At 44.7% G+C, this 22,944-nt stretch overlaps 4 protein-coding genes across 4 annotated transcripts; 2 read left to right on the forward strand and 2 right to left on the reverse strand.

The window, feature by feature from the left end:
• Positions 1-15: 15 nt before the first annotated feature.
• trpt1 (tRNA phosphotransferase 1) lies at positions 16-6,394 on the reverse strand. Its single transcript, XM_063190670.1, has 7 exons — positions 6,051-6,394; positions 5,859-5,943; positions 3,293-3,462; positions 2,773-2,950; positions 1,165-1,221; positions 944-1,054; positions 16-607 (listed from the first exon to the last, which is right to left on the reverse strand). The coding sequence occupies exons 1-7, from the start codon at positions 6,117-6,119 to the stop codon at positions 585-587; spliced, it is 693 nt and encodes a 230-aa protein (XP_063046740.1). The 5' UTR covers positions 6,120-6,394; the 3' UTR covers positions 16-584.
• A 74-nt stretch (positions 6,395-6,468) lies between these two features.
• On the forward strand, positions 6,469-9,872 carry zbtb3 (zinc finger and BTB domain containing 3). The gene is made up of 3 exons (XM_063190755.1): positions 6,469-6,532; positions 6,884-7,053; positions 7,198-9,872. Exon 3 carries the CDS (start codon positions 7,198-7,200, stop codon positions 9,298-9,300), a length of 2,103 nt encoding a protein of 700 aa, XP_063046825.1. The 5' UTR covers positions 6,469-6,532; positions 6,884-7,053; the 3' UTR covers positions 9,301-9,872.
• A 1,597-nt stretch (positions 9,873-11,469) lies between these two features.
• rnaseh2c (ribonuclease H2, subunit C) lies at positions 11,470-15,656 on the reverse strand. Its single transcript, XM_063190757.1, has 5 exons — positions 15,537-15,656; positions 15,082-15,262; positions 14,812-14,924; positions 12,332-12,451; positions 11,470-11,694 (listed from the first exon to the last, which is right to left on the reverse strand). Exons 2-5 carry the CDS (start codon positions 15,233-15,235, stop codon positions 11,671-11,673), a joined length of 411 nt encoding a protein of 136 aa, XP_063046827.1. The 5' UTR covers positions 15,236-15,262; positions 15,537-15,656; the 3' UTR covers positions 11,470-11,670.
• Positions 15,657-19,305: 3,649 nt separating this feature from the next.
• On the forward strand, positions 19,306-20,664 carry foxa (forkhead box A sequence). The gene has a single exon (XM_063189335.1). It carries the CDS (start codon positions 19,306-19,308, stop codon positions 20,662-20,664), a length of 1,359 nt encoding a protein of 452 aa, XP_063045405.1.
• Positions 20,665-22,944: the final 2,280 nt, after the last annotated feature.

Genomic DNA, 22,944 nt, shown 5'->3' on the forward strand with positions numbered 1-22,944 from the left:
ACCGACTTTTTTTCGTTACTTTTTAATAATAAATATTGGTTGTTATTTACAGAGTTAGCACGAGAGCCAGACGACAAACAGCATATTGGAGTCATGAAAATGCAGCTTGACTGACATGTCATGAAACCACTGGCTTCATGTGCACAGACACTCCGTTTGGCTGGTGGTTGTTCCAGTCTTATTTTGCACACGCGTGGGGGGCCTATCTGTCGAGTGCATTCTTAGACTTTCAGTTACCCAAAATGACAGTTAGCATCTGCCTCCGGTTAGATAGTGCTGAGCGCTTGCATAATAGCAATACAGACTTTGCTACTTGCTTGCTTCAAGTTATGATAGTACTATAGTGTGTGTGCAAACCATGCAACACCCAAGTTCACAGTGCCTCTCTGTTGTCTTGCTGAGATGTACTGACAGGTAGCACCTGCAATTTGTAAACAGCGCCCAGGATGTTGAAAATGTGTCGGTGGCTTCTGTCAGTTTTTTTTTTAACGCAACAGTTGCCATGGTAATGGTGAACACCTCTAACCGCGGCCCAGTGCAATAGGCTGCAGTATTGTAGCTTTGTCTCCACGGTTACGATTCAGCTACTCCAGTTCCAACTCACACTCTGTGAAGATAATGCACAGAAAAAAGAATCATGTTCAAAATGACCTAACTAGCAAGGAATGGTCTTTTTCTGTCGACCCCATAGTGTAATACTTTAAAAATGGTCTTGAACACAATGCCCATTATATTGAATTCTCCTACTCAAGGCTGTTATTTTTTACAAAGCATAGCCGAGGTGTGATAGGTTGTTGCTTTGCTCCTAGTAGTGTATATATAGAGGCATTTCATATATCCCTTGACAACCAACTGTCAAAGGCATCTTTGCCAGGTCTGTCTACAATGTGACAATATGTGTCGATGTGACAGTAAGGATAGTGGCAGAGTGACAGTGACTTACGAGAGGGCCTGAGCTGTACAGCTCTACTGAAGTAACATGGAGCAAGCTTCCCCTCCGAGTCACCAGGTGTCAGTAGCACTCCATTTTCCGACCAGAAGAATGGGATACCAGCTTTTGGAAAAAAGATGTTGAGATGGCGCTGAATGAATTATAACTGGTAGGAGTTACTTTTGTCTGACTGTATTTTTAATTACTATTATGATATATTTTAAAAATCATACCTGATAGGGCTTTAGGGACATTGATGTATATGGCCATGTCACAGTTTTTCCTCATCCCTGGCAGAAAAAAATCAGGGGAAAGTGCGGTTAGAATATTTCACCAGAGGATGAATTAGTCCTTCATCACTGACTAAATTAATTACATAAGTAGAAACTTGGATCGTTAAGATTCCAAAAATCCCCAAATTATCTGTTTACCAAAAAGGGAGGAAAGAGCAGAGGCACTCTAGGATTTGAGAAAAAAAATGTTTTAACCTGTTAAAACACAGAGTTATAAATGTGTTGTTACCAGAATGGCAATGACCGAGTTGAAGTGCATTACTAAAGGCCCTGTGTTATGTCATAGTGGAGTAGTACAACCTTTCAATGACTACGGCTTGCCTCAGATGGTACGACGTGCATTAAAGGATAACTTCAGTCAATTTCAACATGCAGTTATAATGCTCACACTCCCCTGGACTTGTCAGTACATGAGTTTTTTTTTTCTTCTTCATCATCCTTTTCCGAGATCCTGGTCATTGTAATGGGGGCAGCGCTTTGTTTACATTTCAAAAAAACCTTTTTATTTATTCCCAAAAACATCCAAAAGGTTATACAACATCAGCAGACAACTAGCAAATAGCGGTACCTTTTGGGAAAATATTTGGAGTAGGCCTACGTAATTTTTTTTTAAATGTAAACAAATGCTGCCCCCATTAGAATAGCTCATATCTCGGAAAGGGCTGAGACGAAAAATGTGGCATCACCGGGTACTGACAAGTCAAGGGTAGCGTGAGCAATACAACAGCATATTGAAATTGACTGAAGTGGTCCTTTAAGGGGCTACAAGCTTTTAATATAACATGGCAAATCTGTTTAAAAACACATGGGCCACATCGGGGCATCATGAAGGAAAAGCTTTTTGAAAATAAAATGTTCTCAAATATCAGAGTGCCTCTGCTCTTCCCTCTCTCTTTGGATTTTGATTTCACCCGGTAAGGATGAGCACCTGAGTAACATTGTCTGCACAGTCTCCTGGGTACTCCAAGCCCTTGTGTGTCCTGTCAGTTTATCAGTTTGATTAACAATCACACATTGTTCAGCATGAATATGTCTGCTTGCCTGTGCAACTGGTGAATGTCGAACACCAGCCACTTGCGAAATGTTGATAAAACAGCCTGTCATTGTGAAATATAAAAGTTTCTAATAAATGTCGGAAACAGCTATGATTGTCCTATTTAAATAGCTGGTGAAAGGCCTCGTTTATTTTTTAGTGTCTATTGAGAGCTCACATTTTGCAAGTTAATTTCATCCCTGTGTGTGTGTGTGTGTGTGTGTGTGTGTGTGTGTGTGTGTGTGTGTGTGTGTGTGTGTGTGTGTGTGTGTGTGTGTGTGTGTGTGTGTGTGTGTGTGTGTGTGTGTGTACTCCTAACAACCATTGTGGTAGACAGATATCCCCACAAAGGTAGTAAAATAATCTTAATGGTCATCAAGGGTTAATATGTTTAGGGTTGATATGAATTGAAGTCAATGGGAGGGGTCCCACAAAGATATGAAGGTGTGTGTGTGTGTGTGTGTGTGTGTGTGTGTGTGTGTGTGTGTGTGTGTGCCCGCATCATGTCATCATACCGCTGATGACCCCTCCCTCTCCTGGCAGCCCGGGTGCCAGGTGGATGTGTGTCCTTCCCATCCTGTTGAGGCCCTGGGTGCGGATGGAGGGCCAGTGCTTCATGTAGGAGCCATGGATGCCCTCTGGGGGGCAGTCTGGAGCATCAGGACGCAGCGCTCTCAGCTCCAGATCTGCCACCTGCAACACACACATCAACGTCGAAGTGTACTATATTGTCAATTCACTATGTGTTTACCTTTGTTCAATTGGTGGGTAACTGGGTTGTGGGGAGTATTAAGCAGTGCTCTCCCTCGTCTTCCCACACTAACCCATGTATTAACATGGCCCAGCCCTATTCAAGGAGGAAACTACAAAACACTTTAAAAAGACGAAATGCTCATGTCAAAGTTCATCTGGATACCCATGCAGAAAGTGGATTTCGTAGTGCACACTGTGTGCTGTGGTCTGTTGTGTGCTACAATGGCAAAACCCCCCGGGTCTTTCACATCTTAAATCATGCATAGCCCACTCCACACTCACTTGTAAAGAGTGTCCCTGATTGGCTCGTATCTGCAGGCGGCCGTCCTCTGGGTGGTTGCGGAGCTTGAACCTCTGCTTGTCATTGCTGGCCACCACCCTCTCCACATCCGCCACTGAGAAGGAGCCGAACTGAGGATGGGCTAGGAGGTCATCCACATATAGAAAACCATCTAGGAGGAAAGATGAAATAAAATAGTTCATTTCACCATAATGAATTTCAGGAGAGAAGCTGTTCATCATTCTGGAGGTGCGTTTGGTGATGCCACAGAACCTTGGTATTGAAGAAAATGTCCATAAATGATGCTTAATGGTTTTGGTCTACCCTGAACCTTTATTATGGCAGCGCTCCATTCAATCTCATGGCATTTAGTCCAATGGTTGTCCACACTCTCACACACACACACACACACACACCGCCGACCCCTAGGATGACTCAATTGGGTGCTAGGGGACCCCGGCAGGTTGAAAGGAAGTACTGTGGAACAAGATGGCCTAATTTTTGCCATAGTCAACACAGAATTTATTACATTTCCTTTTGTAGTTACATTTAGGGGTGCACTTGTCGACTTATGCACTGAAAAAAATTGTGTGGTAGGCTACGCACGACCCATGTCATGGGGGCTTTGGCTTGCATCTATAGGCTATGGGGGGCTTTGACAAGGTAAGGTTTGGGAACCCCTGATCCACCCCCACTGCTTACATACAGTTGAGGACGATATTATTAGCCCCCCTCCTGAAATTAGACATTTCTCTTGATTTCTCAGTAAGAATTACCATTATTCACAGTTTCTGTTATTCTGGAAACAAATACACTGATGGAGATAATGTTCAATGAGTTGAATTTGGATTTTTCTATTGTTATGATGAGTTTAAACAAAAAAGGGCAAAAATGACAAGGACAAAATTATTAGCCCCCTGATCATTAATAGCCAATATGGCGCCATTTATGAACCAAAACTGACAACAGGCTCTGATAAGTTGCTACCTAGGTTGACTCGTGCCCCACTACGGATTTTGGCCCATTTCTTCACTGCAAAGTGTTCTAGCTGGTCCAAATCGCATGGATGCTGAGCATAGACATTGACCACAGACTCTCAGTGGGATTGAGGACTGGACTATGAGCGGGTGATTCCAATATCATGGTTTTAGTGTCCTTGAAGAACCTCTGAACTAATCTAAAGGTATGCTTTGGGTTACAATGTTGTTGGAAGACCCAGCAATGCAGATTCAGACCCAGACTCCCTGTGTCTGAGGCTGAATAACAGACTAAACTTGATGCCCTTCCACTATGTGTAACTGTGGAAACTGCTTAGCCTCATTAGACCAAAGAGTTATTGGACACCTGCCTAGATGATTGTTATTGACCTGGCCTCACCTGGAGGTTTTTTCCCCCCCAAGAGAGACAGTTGTTAGGGCTTGTCATCATATTGGGCTTTGGGGCCATCATCACAGAAGAACCCCTTTACTAAAGGCAGTGCATATCAGAGTGTTATTGAGCTTTGCCTGTGAACATTTGAAAGTCAAAAATGAGTTTTGAACGTCTCTGCTTTCATCTGATGATATTCAATTGCACCTGCTTTGATGCATGAATTCTGCTTCTGTCAGGTGAAGAAAGGGATAGGCCTTGAATCGTTATAAGATGGTTTCCACAATTAAACATGGTGGTGGATGCATCATTCTGTGGCAGCCTCAGCCACAGGAAACCTTGTTTGGGTGTACGGCACCATTAAAACTGAAAATTATGATAGAATGTGGAAAGTGACCTTGCAAAAGTATGCTCATAGAGGGAGTTAAGATCTTCACTGGATCTTTCAATAAGATAATAACCCAAAACTTGCATCCGAAATAGTTCAAATGTTCTTCAAGGATACTAAAACCATGGTCATGGAGTGGTTCAGACCTCAATCCTTTAGATAGTATTTGAAGAGTGCTGAAAATGAATGTCCATCCTCAACATCCATGCAATTTGGACCAGCTTATCTATTTGCAATGAAAAAATGGGCCTGGTATCCCTGGTAGGACATGTGCCAACATAGTTAACAACTAATCAAAGTGCCTGGTGTCAATTTTTGTTCATAAATGGCACTGTATTGACTATTAATGATAAGGGGGCTAATAATTTTGTCCTTGCCATTTTTACACTTTTTTGTTTAAACTCATTGTGAAAATGTAAAAGTCCAAATTTAACTTATTGGATACTATCTCCATGGTGTATTTGTTTCCAGAATAACATACATTTATTAATAATGATCATTCTCAATGATCAATGAAGAGATATGTCTAATTTCAGGAGGGGGGCTAATAATATCGTCCTCAACTGTACATAGCCTACGTGTGTGTTTGTGTTTGACTCGAATGCAATTTTGCAGCATGACTCAGACACGCATCGGCCAAGCCATAGATCTGTAGTCCTACTCTAGAGTTTCTTACATTCATAACAAAATGCATAAAAGGGGAACATTGGAAAGCCCTGTGCGATGGTCCATGTCAATTCTATTTTAGACTCAGGCCAACGCCCTCTGAGACGAGTTGTGCTAAAACTGATAGACCTACAGACAGAGCCTACCTGAGCTGATTTGAAGCCCCATTTTCATTGCCCCGTGCCGTAGGACGTAGGACAGAGATTTCGAAAGTCGCACATCTGGCGTGCCCTGTAGTAGACGATAGAAATGTTATGTTTTTTGAAAGAAGCAAGCGTAAACATTTTCCTTATTTAGAGGTGCTATATTTACACTCGTGTTGTGGTGTAGCCACTTACTTCTCTGCCATGGCCACCTCGACCCCCTCGACCACCCCTTCGTCCTCTTCCTCGGGCCTGTCTGTCCATCACGAAGTAAAAAGGAGTCAAAAGTCTGCGAATGCTATCTTGCTGCTAAGGCTGATTTCAATGATCGCATTTGGCTATCGTCATACATTACTTGAAAAGGCGTGTAGCTGAACTCCAAAATATAATGACATCATAGTTTATGACCAAAATGTAGACGGCAGAAAGAACGTTTAATACAAAAAGTAAAAGAAAAACTCCCACTGCTTCAGGTAAGTTGATCTGCCCGTTCTGACAGGTCACTTGTGTTTGCACCGCGGAACCATAGAGCCGCTCTATCCCTGTCACTACCGGAATGTAAACACAGACGTACACATGTGCCTTGGTCATCCAACCAGTAGATGGCGCTACACGTGGCAATACAATGCTACACTTGACGAAGAAGCAACATGTCAGCACAACATTTTCAATAAGAGGTGAGAATAAACATAATGCCGTCGTTTAATATGCATTTAGACTTTCAGTACCTTGCATTTAATAAAGGACATCTATTAGTTCACATTGGATATGTGCTATACGTTTCGGTCGCGTGAGAGTCATTCAAAACAAAACATCTGTCCAGTAAACAAAGCATATTTGCTAGCTAGTAATCGAGGGTTACAGAGGCGTTGTAGCAGTCCAACTGTGTTGAATAAAATATCGTAGAGCACACGCCGTTTATCGACCACAATTTGTATGGCTCCCCCAGGACAGACGTAAATACAGGACTCTCAATATAATAATAACAACATAAAAGTGACTTAAACTGACACCATATGTTTTGACAGCTTACGTGTAGCATTCATCTTTCATGGAGGAAGGAGTTGCTTTCTGTCAATGTCTCTGGACATTACTGCCACAGCCTGACATCTCTTTGGCCGTGTGAAACCCCCTTGTGCTGTCTTTGGATGCCTGTGTCAGTGCCAGTCTAGCAGAGCCGGTCAGCTCTTACATAAAGGTATGCAAGGTGTCAACTGCTCTCACACAGGGGAAAAAATAGTAGCCTACCATTTATTCTTGCCATTCATTACAAGTTTCTCATCACTGCGTACACCGATTATGATAATCATTCTTTCTCTTTCTCTCTCTCTCTCTCTCTCAGATGGAGTTCCCGGGGCACAGCCAGCAGCTCTTGGCCAGCCTGCGCTCCCAGCAGCAGCAAGGCTTCCTGTGCGACTGCCTCGTCCAGGTGGGTTCCTCGCGCTTCCAGGCCCATCGTGCTGTCCTAGCCTCCTGCTCGCCGTTCTTCCACATGTTCTACTCCGAACACCCGCTCGGGAACAGCGGCGGTGGCAACGGCCCTGGCCCACACAGGGACGCATTGTCACCCTCCTCAACGACGACCGTCACCATCAATGGGCAGATCGTCACCCCGGCCGCCTTCGGGCTGCTACTGGACTTTATGTACGAGGGGGTGCTGAGGCTGGTGGGAGGTGTCCAGCCGCCCCCTGAGGACGTGCTGGCGGCCGCCAGCTTCCTGCACATGAACGACGTGGTGCAGGTGTGCAAGAAGAGGCTGCAGGGTCGCGGCCTGGCGGAGGCCGACAGCACCAGGGCTGAGGAGGGGACCGCGGACGTGGAGGAGGTTGAGGTGGCCTCGGTCTCCGGTGGCCACAGGGACAGGGAGAGGGACAGGACGCTTTCCTCCAGCAGGACCTCCAGAGGTGGCAGTATGGGGAGTGGTGTGGGCAGCACTGGAGGTGTTGGGGTGCGTGGCGATGAGGGGCTTGGGGGATCCGCGGGCATAAAGGTGGTAGCGGTGAGCATGCCTGGCCAGTCATCATCATCATCATCGTCGTCATCGGTGAGGTCACCATTCCACCAGCGCGGCCAGTTTCCCTCTGTGAAGGTAAACGTTCGGACCACAATGTCCGAGGTTCGCAGCATTCGAGACGACGGCAGCAGTGGAGCTGGGAGTCCGGATTTAGCCGACACCACCCAGCCAGGCATGGACTCTGGGTTCCCCGGACCAGGAGACTTGTTTTCCAGCCCAGGTTCAGGCTCAGGCAGAAGGAAGGCCCAGGCAGCAGAGACAGCCAGTCATCACGACTCTGCCCTCTCCAGTCCCTGCAGCACCACAGAGATGTACTGCGGAAGCAACAACAGCAGCAGCAGCTTGGCGTCCTCATCACTAGCACTGCAGTCATCACACCAGCAACTCAGCAACGCAGAGAACCAACCCAGCAGTGGGCCTGCGGTGGTCGTTGTAGCCTCAGATGCGAACCATCATGGTGAAAGACTCAGCAGCCCCAGGCGAGACAGCAGACACTCGGAAAACAGTTTGGAGTCAATGCGCGCCTTAAGTCAGGTGTCGCAACGGATGTCTGGGCCCCACCCCCATCACCACAATGCAACCCAGAGCCCAGGCACAGTTGCTGGGGGGAACCGTGGGCAGCAGGCTGGACTTGAGGCAGGGCTGAGGCAGGGCTCTGGGAGAGTGGGCATCCGTCTTCCGTCTGAGGAGAGGCAGAGAGTAGAGGAGGACGACGAGGTGAAGGTGAAGGTGGAAGCGATTGTGATTTCAGACGAGGAGCTGGAGGAGGCAGAGGCGGAGGAGGGGGGAGAAGGACGAGGAAGAGGCCTGGTGGAGGAGGGCAGACGGGGGGAGAGGAGGGGAGCTGCCGCAACAGCAGCCCTGGAGATCAGCAGGGAGGTTGTGCACTTTGACGACAGCAACGCAGACGTGGAGGACCTGGCCGGGGCACACTTCATGGTCTCCAATCACGGCCTGTCGCACCTGTCCGAGCACCAGGAGCCTCTGTCCTTTCCCGTGTCTCCGCTGCAGGGACACGCCGCCTCCTCCTCGGACCCTGTTGCCAGCTTCCCCGGCTCCCTCTTCCACCACCAGCACCAGCACCAGCACCACGCCGGATCGCACCACCCGTCGGACCAGCCAGGCGGAGGCGGCACGGGCGCAGGGGTGTTCTTTGAGGACTTCCAAGACTCGCTGGTGAACTACGTGGAGGACGTGCCCACCTGCGGCACGTGCGGCAAGACCTTCTCCTGCGCGTACACGCTGCGGCGCCACGCCATCGTGCACACGCGCGAGCGGCCCTACGAGTGCCGCTACTGCTACCGCAGCTACACGCAGTCGGGGGACCTGTACCGGCACATCCGCAAGGCCCACGACCAGGACCTGCCGGCCAAGCGGCACCGGCTGGAAGGAGACGACACGTCTCAGCCGCCGCCACCGCCTCCGATATAGGAGGACTTTTTATTTAATTTGTTATAGTTGACTAGCTGATTTGAATTCCTGGATGAATGAATACTTTGCATTCTGGACCCTGAGATTTTTGATAATTTCAAAATGGTCCTGTTTTAGGTCCTGCATGCTGTGCAAATCTATGCAGAGCACATGTGCACTACAGAATCACTGTGCATTCTGGTTAGAAAGTTCTAAGTAGTATGCATTGTAATTTTGCAGAGAGCATGCAAGCTGCACAGATTCTCACAGCCCGTGCAATCACGAGCCAGCTTAAGGACACTGGTACAACATAATCAGCTATTTCAAGTCCATGACTGAAATTCAAACGATTGCACAGCTATCAGTGATGGGCATATGGGTGGAGGAGGCGGGCTGTGTCTGTAGTGAAAATGATGTGAAGTGATGTGATATTTTTAATTCCTGAAGAGTTTTGTTGTAAGTCACTCGACCCAGTGCCAGTAAGGCAGAGATATAGCTCGGATGAAATACAAAATACTGTAACTTCAAAATCCAAGAAATTCATCTGCTAACAGCTATTCTCATTTGGTGGGGGAGAAAAACTACAAAAGGTAGTAAAGTAAAGGGACATGTTTGTAATTAATCACACCAGAATGTTTCACCCTTAAAACATTTCTGTTTTTAAAAATGACACATTTCTTTCAACCCCCTCAAAATAATGTGAACAGTGGTTTATCAACTTTTAAAGGGTCCTCTTGTTGTAGATCTCTCTGCATTGAAGGTTCTGGATCAAGATTACACGTCACTGGTAGTTGTCTATTTGACATCAATGGGACGTGTCTATTGATGTTTACATGTGTGTGTCAAGGTACACTCAATTCTATCACACAGAGGTCTTAACGTTATCAGTGCTAAATTAGTATGTTTTTAATTGCATTCACAATTCTCAATTTCCAGTTCCAGCAAAAAAGCAGAACAATGAAGCAGAACTGAAACTGAAACATTTGTTTGTTATGCATGTTGTGTTTTGTGGCTTTGTATTTCAGTTACAGTGTGAGAACTAATCCGTCAGAACTGGGGGTATTTCAAGAACATGGTTAAGTGATGAACCTGCCTAAATTAACCTACAGAAAGTGGTAAGCATTGCAATAGATAGCCCACTGGTGTCATTCAATTCAGTTAATAAAACGAGGACTCCAGACACTAATTGGATGATTTTCTACAACCTAACCCAAGGTTAACTTGCCTGATTGCCTGAGACAGGTTCTTGGAATATCCCCCTGATCTGAAGTTGCAGAATATTTCAAATCTTTTAAACTTACAGAGAATGACACAAATTCAGGTCCATTTTTGGGAACTGTGGGCAGGTGTGGCCTTGTAGTTAAGAATTTGCTCATTCAATCTGGGAATTGTACTGTAGGTTTAAATCTTATCCTTCCACTCCCTACCAGACTCCATGACTGGTACCCTTGAGCAAAGTACCTACCCCCATACTGCTACAGGGACTGTAATCAATACCCCGTAAATAACTAAGTCTCTGGATAAAATTGTCAACTAAGTGTAATGTAATGTAATGAATTGAGAAAGCAGGATTGGCAACACTTAATTTTAATGGTGAACTATTACAGTGAATCTACGACATTAGGTACAGTGCAATGACCAGTGTATGTAACTATTTAATACCATGTAATACCAGTGTAATACCATGTACCAACCCCAACTCTGGATGTATGTACAAACTTGGTACATGGTGTTACACTGGTATTCCATGGTGTCAAATATCATTACCCTGGTTATTACACTTTACCTAATGTGGTAGATCCACTGTAATAGTGAACCATTAAAATAAAGTGTAACCGCAGGATTTTAAATTCAAGAGAATTTTAGGAAATATGAACATCTGCTTATGTAAGGCGTTTTACTGTTTAGACATTTTGGGTGAATGATAGTCCTTTGTCATGTGTGCCTACCACAAAAAAGAATCCATTTACATTTTGATGGGTGTTAAAATGACCACAACGTGAAGTGTCTTATGTCTATTACACCTGTCATTGTCTTAATTTGTTGTTGTTGTTATCATTATTTAATACTTTTGTAGTATAATGTGATAAAACTGGTGACATTTGTTTATGCCATTGTAAATAAAAGCAATGAATAACTGAATTGCTCAGACTCATTTTGCCCCAACAAAATTAAACTGTACAAATCAGGTAAGAAACGGGAGAGTTTAATGAAACATTTTGTATTAAATATAAAATACTAGACACCAAATCTGACATAAAAAAATACACAAATGCAGAAGATCTCATTAACAGCAGCCGTTTTAAGAAGGCAACTACACCGCTCAGCCCCATTCTAAAACAGAATACGTCTTGAAACTTGATTATGTGCACATCACCATATTCAGCCACCTCAGTCTTCTACTGGACCATGTATCTGAAAAGACAGTACCACAAAGAGTCAGGTTACAGTAAGCTGTTGATGTGTTAAGACATAGCCCTTCTTACTAGCCATGTATTATGTCGTTGTAGCGTAGTACTATGCTGACCTACAAAGCAAAAAGCTAGTACATGCACAGTAAATGAGGTCTGAAATAAGATCCAAACTGTGCAAAAAGACCAACCATTTAATTCAGCTTTATATTTTAATAGATCGGTCATTAAAATCATTGCATCTCATTTTCAACAACAATGCAGTCACTGCTTTGTAGTGCAGTTAAGTTCTAATAACCATTACAGCATTCCACTGACGATGCGCATTATGAGGTTATGAAAGAGTATAATAAATACAGTCTACATATTACAGAGTCTAGTAAGTATTAAGGGTGTTATGGAGTCATCTTTTTAGGACTATTATTACTGTCTTGCATATACAGTGTGTGTGTGTGTGTGTGTGTGTGTGTGTGTGTGTGTGTGTGTGTGTGCGTGCGTGCGTGCGTGCGTGCATTTCCACGTGAACCCCGGGAAATTGGCGGCGCACGGCAGCCTCCAGAGCTGGTGTGCGAATGTGTATGTATACAGTATATGGAAAGCGCTTATTGTGACATATATTGTATGTATTGAGGAATACTCACAGCCTCTGCCAGCTCTGGCCAACCCATCGCCATGACAACGCCGTCATCAGAAGTGGGCGGGGTCTCCAGGTTCCAGTATGTGAGGTTATGGAACACGGAGGACACTTTTACAACACCATCCTGTATAAGAGCACAAAGTAACATAAGACAAGACAAGATAAAAGACCTAAATGTCTTCTCCCACACAGGGTTGTCTTGCATTTCACTTGGAATGGAATGGCATGGAATCACATGAAAACACTATACAAGTATTTATATCATATACTTATATCAATCTGGGCCTCAGCACCATCTTCTGTAACTGGCTGCTGGACTTCCTGTGCCAGAGACCGAAAGCAGTGCATGTCGGCAACAACACCTCGGACACCATCACGCTGAGTACAGAAGCTCCAAAAGCCCTATGCCCTCTAAGCCCTCTGCTCTTCACCCTACTCACACACGACTGCAAAACAACCCACAGCACCAACCACCTGGTGAAGTTTGCAGACGACACAACCCTGGTGGGACTCATCACCAACGGCGACGAGACACACTACAGGACAGAGGTGGACCACATAGCCAAGTGGTGCAGCGACAACAACCTCCTACTGATTGTCAGCAAGACAAAGGAGATTGTTGTCAACTTCTAGAAAGGTCCCCGCCGACTCCTGTCACTGACCATCGATGGTGCTGCTGTGGAAAAGGTGAGCAGCACTAGATTCCTTGGAGTGCACATCAGCGACGACCTCTCCTGGACCACCAACACTGCAGCACTGGTCAAGAAAGCCCAACAACGCCTCTACTTCCTGCGGAAACTGAATCATGCCAGCGCCCCACCAGCCATCATGACCTCCTTCTACAGAGGAACCATTGAAAGCATCATCACCAGCTGTATCAGTGTATGGGGCGGAAGCTGCACTGACTACAACAGGAAAGCCTTGCAACGTATAGTGAACACAGCTGGGAGGATCATCAAGGCACCTCTCCCCTCCCTACAAGACATCTACTCCAGCCGCCTCACCCGCAAAGCCCTCACAATTGTGAGGGATGAGACCCACCCAGCACACAACCTGATCCGTCTCCTGCCCTCCGGAAAGAGGTACGGGAGCCTACGGTCCAGAACCACCCGGCTGGCGAACACCTTCATCCACCAGGCCATCAGAATGCTGAACTCCCTCCACCCCCTCCCTACACGGTCTGCTCCAGCCACCAAGCAGACAGGAAGCTAATGCCCTGTGTACATCGAAGGCGAACTAAGCGACCTGCATGGCAGAAGTCATTGTTTCTCTATGGAGGGAAGGCGAATAAAGCTACCAGAGCGATTTTTCACGATTAAACTCAAGCTAATCTTAAGCAAATTCGCTATGACGCGGTTCGGCGAAAACCAATTGGAACGTTCATATCGACGAATGTCCCAGGCTGTCAAGACAGAGCCGTTATGTGATTAGCTGAATCAAACATGTCAGTGCAGCGTCCAGAGCGAATAAAACGAATTCATGGCGAAACTTCTTCAACCACCCCAGCTACCTGGGTCGCGTAGGTAGCGCCTGATGTACATGGGCCATAAGACTATCTCTCTTTCTTTCTCTCTCTCTCTCTCACACACAAACACACACACATACCTCTCTCTCTCTCAAACACACACACACACACCACAAAACACACAACGCATACCATAAACACACACACACACACACACACACACACACAACCTATGGAACTGCTCCATGTGACTGCACCGCACCTTACCTTCACTCTCTGATCTCCACTTCCAAGTACTGCTGCACTATGAGACTTGCACCTCAAACTATGCTGCTAAATGCTGCTACTTGACCATTGGACTACGATGGACCATGTTGGACGATACAGTGTAGTACAGCACAGCTTTGACTTTTTGTATTCCCCTATTGTACTGGACCTGCACTACCCCACAAGAACACACACACACACACACACACACACACACACACACACACACACACACACACACACACACACACACACACACACACACACTGTACGAGGGACTGCACCTACCTGCACTACCTCAATCCTGGAACATACACACACTATTGCTGCTGTCACTGTTATTATTTCTATTGTAATGTCTATACTCTTTTCATCTTATCTTCTGTTTACATGTTCAATGTTAAAGTTAAATGTTTATTTGAACTATATTTATTATTGACCAATTATTGTTACCAGTCCATCACTGTTATCTGTCATGTCTTACACTTTATGTCAGTCTGTAAAATGTCAGTATTGTATATGTCTGTCCTGGCAAGGTATAGAGAGAAAACGTAATTTCATTTCCCTTGTACGTCTTGTACATATGAAGAAAGTGACAATAAAAGCTGACTTGACTTGATTTTCACGTGATTTAAAGCCCTTATGTGTGGATTGTGCACTGAAATGCAAGACAAACGTCACACACAGCAATCAAGGCAATTCACAGTCCAAGAAATTGAAGTCATGAAAGACCAAGACAAAAAGCTCATCACCTCTTGATCCGAGCTTGGTTTCTCCACTTGTTTCAGGACAAGGCCTGTGTAGCCTTGGGGACAGTTCGCCTCCTGCCCTTTGAATCCTCGACCCCTAAAGGATACTGTTAATTCTGCAATACAGAACAGATAGCAGCATGCAATAATCAGAAATTAATAGGAAATAACATCATATACGGGACTCATGTGAACATGGGAATTGTATTGATAATACTCTCATAGCCTCATAATGAGCAGTCAGTGGAATGCTCTAATTGAATATGAACTGACCATGTTTGCGGTCCTTGATAGCAGCGGTAAAATAGCTGGATACTTCTGCTGGGCCGTCGTGCTCAATCTCGCAGGGTAGCAAGTGAACTGGCAGCTTCTCTGCTTGGCTAACGGAGCCCAGCTGTACTGTTGTCACACTGCTGTTTGAAGACATGCTTCCTCCAAGAAGGTACGGGCAAACCTGTATTTAGAGGGAATTACAAGTAAGACTATACGTAAGTTTCAACCATCAGACTCACTCAGATACTAAACTCCTGGACTGTGGAGATTATCAGCCAGCAGAAGCCTATCAAGCTGCTGGCGAAGGCTAGTTATTTGCTAACTTTAATTTTCATACGAATGCAAACCAACAATTTCGGCGCAGTTTATCGGGAACCGACGCGCTCCAATGACAAATAGGCTAAAGCTTATTCCCACTTTCATCATGCAATAACATTGTCAAAAAACTTTTCTACCTTGAAATGTTTTCAGCAGTCAAGCACCAGCACGTTTGTTTATGATGGATGGACGCAAGAGAAGGAGGCGGGGTGAGAACCATTCGACTCTTCTGATTGGATGTACCACTTTCTTCGTATTCCTTCTGTGAGTTTGGCGCGCCAATTTTTAATACCTTACGGCATAGTGCCATCTTGTGGAGTGGAAGCTTTCTTGCAAGTTGATGAACCATGCGCGTCTCTCAAAATGAGAAGTGCGTGTTTTAGTTGATTCACTCAACGCTATTCAGGAAACCAAATCGATGCAAGTTAAACATAATTGATTAGGCTATTTGCATAATAAATAGTTTCCTGTCGAAATGAGTGTCTGACACCTTGTTTGGACAACTAACAGGTCTGGTGTAAGTAACCTAGAAGGTAAGAAGTCCTTCTCAGCAAGCAGATAACGCCATCAGCGTGAATTCTGTGGGCACCAGAGGTGTTCCAAGCAAACTTTTCCCTTCTCCCCCTCTTCTTCTTTTACTACTACTACTACTACTACTACTACTACTACTACCAATAATAATAATAATAATAATAATAATAATGAATAATTAAATATGAACGAATGAATGAATGAAGAAACACATTTAGACATTCAAAACATAATTTAGAAATCATTTGGCAAAACAAAGTCTACAAAATAGAAATGGCTTAGCCTACAATTGCTACCATTGTGTTAATGGGAACAAATATGTGCTATAATATTATGGGCATATTAATTTGACATGAAAATAAATATTATAGGACCACAGATAGGCTGCAATATAGGCCTAGTTTAGTCATTTTCTTTTTCACTATTACGGTAGGCCACCGAGTCAAGAGTAGATTTTCACATGTTCTCTCTCTCTCTCTCTCTCTCTCTCTCTCTCTCTCTCTCTCTCTCTCTCTCTCTCTCTCTCTCTCTCTCTCTCTCTCACACACACACACACACACAAACAGAGAGAGAGAGAGAGAGAGAGAGAGAGAGAGAGAGAGAGAGAGCATGAAAACATGCTTTCTTTCTATGTGTACTACGCAATATGTAATTTTTGGCTTGCCGAGCCTGGGAGCTATTGCGAAACTCTTGCCTGGGGAAGGAGATGAGAATGAGGCCTCTGCATCTGCATGCAGTGGGTCTGGTGGTGGGCGGGGACGAGGGTGGCTCTTTTAAATGGCCAGCAAAGTAAATGTTTGCTTTTGCTCCATAAAAGTGACACCCAACACCCCCAATCTGCCAAGCAGCTGTCCTCAATAATGGGGGAGAGCACGGCCGAGATGTGGACAGATAGAAAAAAGGAGCAGTCTCATTGTGTCCAGAAAATGAGTCATGGCTCTCCTTTACAATACCACCGAAATGCAGAAATGGACACACACACACACACACACACACACACACACACACACACACACACACACACACACACACACAATAATAATAATTAAAAAAAACATTTGACTGGTGCACCTGGAAGTATAGTTTAATTGGAGTTAATGTAGCCTATATGCCACGATTATTAAGTGAGCTATTAATTCAAATGTGTCTTTTGTTTTTGTTTGTTTTCTTTTCTGTTTTTAATTTCTTGTAATATATCTTATTTATTTTTTGAATGGTTTAATTCGTGGTTGTTTGAAAATACCATGAAGTCAAGACTGAAAGACTGAAATTAACTGTCAATTTAAGGTTATCTCGGCAGGAAGGTGGTCCTTGATTTTATTTTATGCTTCTAATGTTAATTATAATCAGGGCTCTAAATTAACACCAGCTAACTGGCCAAATACTGGTGAAAATGTCAATTTGACTGCTGGAGAAGTCCAACTTACTAGCCCCTTTCACCCATTAGTGAGTGTGTGTTTGCTAAGTAGTTAGTAAGCTTAACATATAGCCAATTTGGCTGATGATGAAAAAAGTTATTTAGAGGCCTGATTATAATGATAAAATATGCCTAATCATTATAAAGAAGGCATGGAAAAACTCAAGTCTATATATGTGTAATCTGTGCATCAATACTGATTTTGATGTAATAATTAGGCCTTTATACAAATTAAAAAAGGTTGGTTTCACAAGAAACTCATCAGCAACCTTTTCTAATTTCATAACAGAGGGGATGGTCGACAGAAAATGGGCGGGATGTTTCTAAAGACGTGCAACCTGGATCTTCAAATGAACCTGTGGAGCTTCACTGGGCGTTCATTTGGCGCAAACTGCTTCCATAATTCTCAGGACTAGCGATAAGATCGGAAAGACAGAGCAGTGTATTTCACAAGATTTGTTGATGTATAAGATTTGATTTTTCTTCTACTTGGAGTTGGCATCAAAATATGAGTGGAGTCAAGAGAGAGAAAGGAGAAGAGTGGGCAACCTATTACCCAGAGGAGGTATGTACTAGGCTTAAAGTTTTTGCAATTACGCACAGAATTACGCAATGAAATGTATTCCTTTTTGCCCTCTTTCGTCGCTTCTTCTTCTTCTTCTTCTTCTTCTTCTTCTTCTTCTTCTTCTTCTTCTTCTTCTTCTTCTTCTTCTTCTTCTTCTTCTTCTTCTTCTTCTTCTTCTTCAATATTGTAACAATGATGGTCAGATTTGAATTACACCTTAAATGCTTCGGGAAAGCACAAGTGAAGAAAAAGCCAAACGAACTTCAGCATGATAATGTCTGATGTTTTTTTGTTTGTTGTTTTTTTAATTATCCTAGTCCTTGTTTGGAGTAGCCTAGTTTTTATAATAATAATAATAATAATAATAATAATAATAATAATAATAATAATAATAATAATAATAATAATAATGCTAGCCTACTTATGAAAACGGTAACAATAATGCAGAGGTAATGAACGTTAGTTAGAGGGTTTAAAAAAAGTCAAGACTGAGTTTGACATAATGGGCATATTGCAAATGAGTGATATCAATTTTTTTTCACTTTCATATGGGTCCTACCTGCATAGGACATTCAGCTCAGCTGGTGGGCTTGGAATTGTCACGTTCATCGTGAAACTTTTTGAGCAGCGCAGGTCTACGTGTTGTGCTGAGTCTGTGTGTGGTCTAGGGGGTAGTTAATTGATTGAGTCCATGATTGTGCCAAGATCCTTTTTTCTTCTGACGGATATGTATGACTTACAAACGCCCAAAATAACCAGAGGGGCGTTTCTGAGTTCAAAAAGAACATGAAATGGTAGCCTAAAGGCCTGGGATTGTCAATGACTACCTCCGCAGAGAAAAGCAGCGTAGGGCAGCAGTCGTGTCCCCCGAAGACCCCTCTGTCAAAATGGCTTTCATGGTACAGAAAAGAGGCGGACGGTGAGTGACTTAAAAAGAGACAAAACAAGCGAGGGAAGAATGGCCGGACTAGTACAACAATGGGGTTATCGCTGGGTGGGTGGCCGGAATATATTTACATGGAGAGAAGCTTTACTTGCCGGGGTCGCTAATGAAATCAGGGGTAGCGACGCCGGGAGGGAGGTGTTGGGTGTTGAGTGAGAGAGTCTGCGTGATGGAATTCCCTCCTGCATAAAATGCAGGCTCACGTCGCGAGGAAGGTTCAGAAGCTTTGAAGTAGGCCACTGAGCGATTAACACTGGAGTCTCGCGCACTGAGAGGGACTTGCATCTGTTAATTTGATTGATTTCGAATTTCTCACCAAGGTAGGCTAAACGTCTCTGTCCTGGTCTTTTGGGTTTTTATGGTTTTGAATTCCAAAAAAGCTACATGTTTGTCATTTGGAAATAATAATACAAAAACTTAAGTTACATGGTTGCTTTTCTTTCCTTGCAGATGTATCCAGGAGGGTCCACCCTGCCATCTGGATTGGGGAGCTACATCCTCCCGGAGACCCATTACCTGTCCAGTGGCCCAGTTGGGGGGGACCCCATGGCTGGGAAAATCTCAGAGCGTCTGGCCAGCCCTGTGACTGGACACCTGGCTTGTCCACCACCTCCAGCATCTCAACAGCAGGGCTACCCAGACAGGGACCCCTACGGACTGGACATCATGGGCACCGGTGTAGACCACACAACATCCTCAGCCTATCGGAGGAACATGAACCACGCCAAGCCACCCTACTCCTACATCTCCCTCATCTGCATGGCCATCGAGCAGGCTCCGTCCAAGAAGCTCACCCTCAACGACATCTACCAGTGGATCCGCCAGCTCTTCCCGTACTACCGGCAGAACCAGCAGCGCTGGCAGAACTCCATACGCCACTCGCTCTCCTTCAACGACTGCTTCATCCGGGTGGCCCGCTCGCAGGACTCTCCAGGGAAGGGCTCCTACTGGACCCTCCACCCGGACTCTGGGAACATGTTCGAGAATGGCTGCTACATGCGCCGGCAAAAGAGGTTCCGGTGTGCGAGACAGCAGAGCCCATCATCCTCATCCTCATCATCGCCTTCTTCCTCCTCCTCCTCCTCTTCCTCCTCCAAATCCAAACACGCAGAAGCGGAGCGGGCAGGCAAGACAGGGAAGAGAGGAGGAGAGGAGAAGAGGCCGCATCGCAGGGCAGCGGAGGTGAAGAGGCCAGCCTCCATCTCTGACGCCTCTTCCTCCATGTCCTCCATCTCATCCTCCTCTTCTCCCTCATCCACCACCACATTCACCGCCTTGACCCCACCTATGCCCACCTCCACTACCTGTGCCCTCCGCCCCAAGTCCCCATCGCCTCCACCCCCCATCCAGCGCCTGTCCTTCCCTCCACAGCCTCACGACGCCCCAGTCACCCACCACCTCTCACCTCCATCCTCCACCATCACCCCCACTCTACACCCTCTCTCAACCCCCACCACCACCACCATTCACCAGACCCATCACCACCAGTCCTCCACCCTACCTCCTCCTCCTCCTCCCCCATCGTCCTACCCCATGGACCCGTCGTGCATGCGGAGCAGCAGTGAGCAGCCCCTCAGCCACTACCCTTTCTCCATCTCTCAGCTCATGGACTTCCAGCCATATGACTCTCACTCCATGGGATACCAGGGTTACTATTCCACGGCCAACACTAACTCTCATCACCACCACCACCACTACAACAGCTACCTGATGAGCGGCAGGGAGGAGACGGCGCCGTACATGGGGGACTCGGTGTACTACTCCTCTGGGCTCGGGATGTGCTCAGTACCCTTGTTGAGCTCCTCGTAAAACTCTGTGTACTACTCCTCTTGGGTCAGTATGTGTTCAGTAGTACCCTTATTCTGAACTCCTTCATAATTGACTCTGTACATTTCTTGGGATGTATTCGGTACATGTACTGAGCTCTTCAAAAACTCTATGTACAGGACCGATGCTAAGGTCAGTTGGGGCCCCATGCAGAATTCAAAAGAATGACTGTTCGAAAGAATCACGACGGCTTTAGTTTAAAGTGTGAGCTATTGTTCCCTATTGGGCCCCAAAGCAGCTGCCTGCCTAGTCTGGTGGCAAGACGCACCTCTGTACTGTGTACTACTCCTCTGTGTCAGAGAAAGCACTACTGCTCTCTGCCATGTTTTCAGTACCCGCACTGTATACTGAACTCCTCATAAATGACTCGTGGAGTAGTTTTCCGGGGTCGCTATGTATTCTTTAGTACCATCAAAAACATCCTCTTTCGTAAAAGCCTATGTACTGCTTTCCTGGGTTGGGTATGTGTTCACTAGTACACTTACTGTACTGTGCACTTTGTGAAAGTGACAGACCCATGAAGGACAAGGGACCATCCGAACATCCATCCACAGGCCATCCAGGGAGGTTTATAGACTTTAATTAGGCTACTGCACAATGTTGATCTCACTGGTCAGGAAGCACATTTTAAGATAAACTGAGCAGCACCCAATAAAATAAAATGAACTAGATAACTTTTGGCTACCTTGGGCTGAGTATAATTTGCTACACACCCTATGCTGAATCCCAGGTAATAGGCTAGCAATGACCGTGGAGCCATTTAAAAACCACGCGTTCACTACAATGCACTAGTAAAAAGCAAAACAAATGTAATGCCCAATGTGGTACATTGTTCACAAGTGAACATTTCAGGACACATGCATTTTACATGTAAAAAGTTATATGTTTTAGCTGTGATGTGATGCACTACAGATTCAGTTCATAATGACTGGAAACCTGTAAGTCTTTCCATGTTATCTGGTATATTCAACAGAATATGAGTGTATATATCTCTTTATGTGACTTTTGTCACGTTCACACTGTAGTGTATGTCACCAACTAAATGTTATGTTTGTGTTTGTGTATAATTTTGTATTGTATAATTGTGGGCATTCCCTATAGAATAATTTATTAGTTAATTTTGAATGACGTCTGCTGATTCTGAAGCCATTATTACAATGGAATAAAGCATAAAACAAACATAATTTTGTGTGTTGACTTTTTGACTTCCTCTGACCATCTATTGTATGTATGTACTGATTGTATTGATTGTATGCATCTATTGTATGACCACCATGTATTGATCTATACATAATAGCTTCAGTGCAACTGGACTGCCAATGAAGTGACTAAAAAGTAAGGCTACTATCCCGATGTTTGTCACTTGCCCTAACATTCTTAACCAGCATTCCTCCAGGTGTGGCCTAAGATGGCCAATCACCCGGACTAAGTGAAAAGCCATTGTCCTGCTGTCTCCTGGCTGTGGTACATTGTCTCCGCAGTGGTGGACTAGAGCCTAGCCTACAGTCTTTCAAAGCCACATTCTTCTCAGCTGCATTCCTCACATTGATACCAAATGTGATGGTGCCTGGACCCTGGTGCCCCCACCCCCCACTCTGGGAATGGCTGCAGCCATAGAATAGAGTTTCAATTGATGGGAAATAGTGTACTCATAGTGTACACACAATGCCAGCTTTTCAGAAGGGTTAGATCAAGGTTATGTTGTGGAAAAAAAGAATATAGCCTAATACACAAATTCATGTACATTATTTAGGTACTACATTGTATATTATCTTTATGATCTTAAGTGGTGATTTTACAAGTTAGATGAATGATTTTGGTGTCAAGAAGGTACTGATTCTCAGAGGCTATTTCTGACCTCACATGGTCTTTAACCCCTTAAGACACCACTCCTGTTATAAATTAGCTGTTACCAGAATGGCAATGGGCAATTTGTAATGTACTACTAAAGGCCCGGTGCATTGTCATTGTAGTGTATTATCACTTAGTTACATTTTTTCCAGTGACTATTACATCGTCCCAGTGGTGGAACGGTGTCTGTTAAAGGGCTAATGGGTGCTTTTGCCCACTATTTGTAATGCAGAATTTACCCACATGATAAACAGGGATTTCTGTGACGGGTACAGCTCAGACAGATGGTTTATAATTTATTTATTATCAGTTTAGAGGGCTTCACAGTGCACCCCTATCAGTGGTTCACATCAGAAACACAAGACTGGATGAGATTGATCTTGAAGATCTGTATAGGACACCTCATACTAT

This window comes from Engraulis encrasicolus, chromosome 23 (assembly GCF_034702125.1).
Source record: "Engraulis encrasicolus isolate BLACKSEA-1 chromosome 23, IST_EnEncr_1.0, whole genome shotgun sequence".
Taxonomy (NCBI): Eukaryota; Metazoa; Chordata; class Actinopteri; order Clupeiformes; family Engraulidae; genus Engraulis; species Engraulis encrasicolus.

Coding starts and splice junctions, on each gene's coding strand:
- trpt1 (XM_063190670.1), bottom strand. CDS start 6,119: ATGGACAGACAGGCCCGAGGAAGAGGACGAAGGGGTGGTCGAGGGGGT. Junction 1,055..1,164: donor TGTCCCTAAAGCCCTATCAG/GTATGATTTTTA, acceptor TTTTTCCAAAAG/CTGGTATCCCATTCTTCTGG. Junction 608..943: donor TGTACAGCTCAGGCCCTCTC/GTAAGTCACTGT, acceptor TTATCTTCACAG/AGTGTGAGTTGGAACTGGAG.
- zbtb3 (XM_063190755.1), top strand. CDS start 7,198: ATGGAGTTCCCGGGGCACAGCCAGCAGCTCTTGGCCAGCCTGCGCTCC.
- rnaseh2c (XM_063190757.1), bottom strand. CDS start 15,235: ATGTCTTCAAACAGCAGTGTGACAACAGTACAGCTGGGCTCCGTTAGC. Junction 12,452..14,811: donor AACCAAGCTCGGATCAAGAG/GTGATGAGCTTT, acceptor GCTCTTATACAG/GATGGTGTTGTAAAAGTGTC. Junction 11,695..12,331: donor GGCCAGAGCTGGCAGAGGCT/GTGAGTATTCCT, acceptor CTGTCTTTTCAG/ATACATGGTCCAGTAGAAGA.
- foxa (XM_063189335.1), top strand. CDS start 19,306: ATGTATCCAGGAGGGTCCACCCTGCCATCTGGATTGGGGAGCTACATC.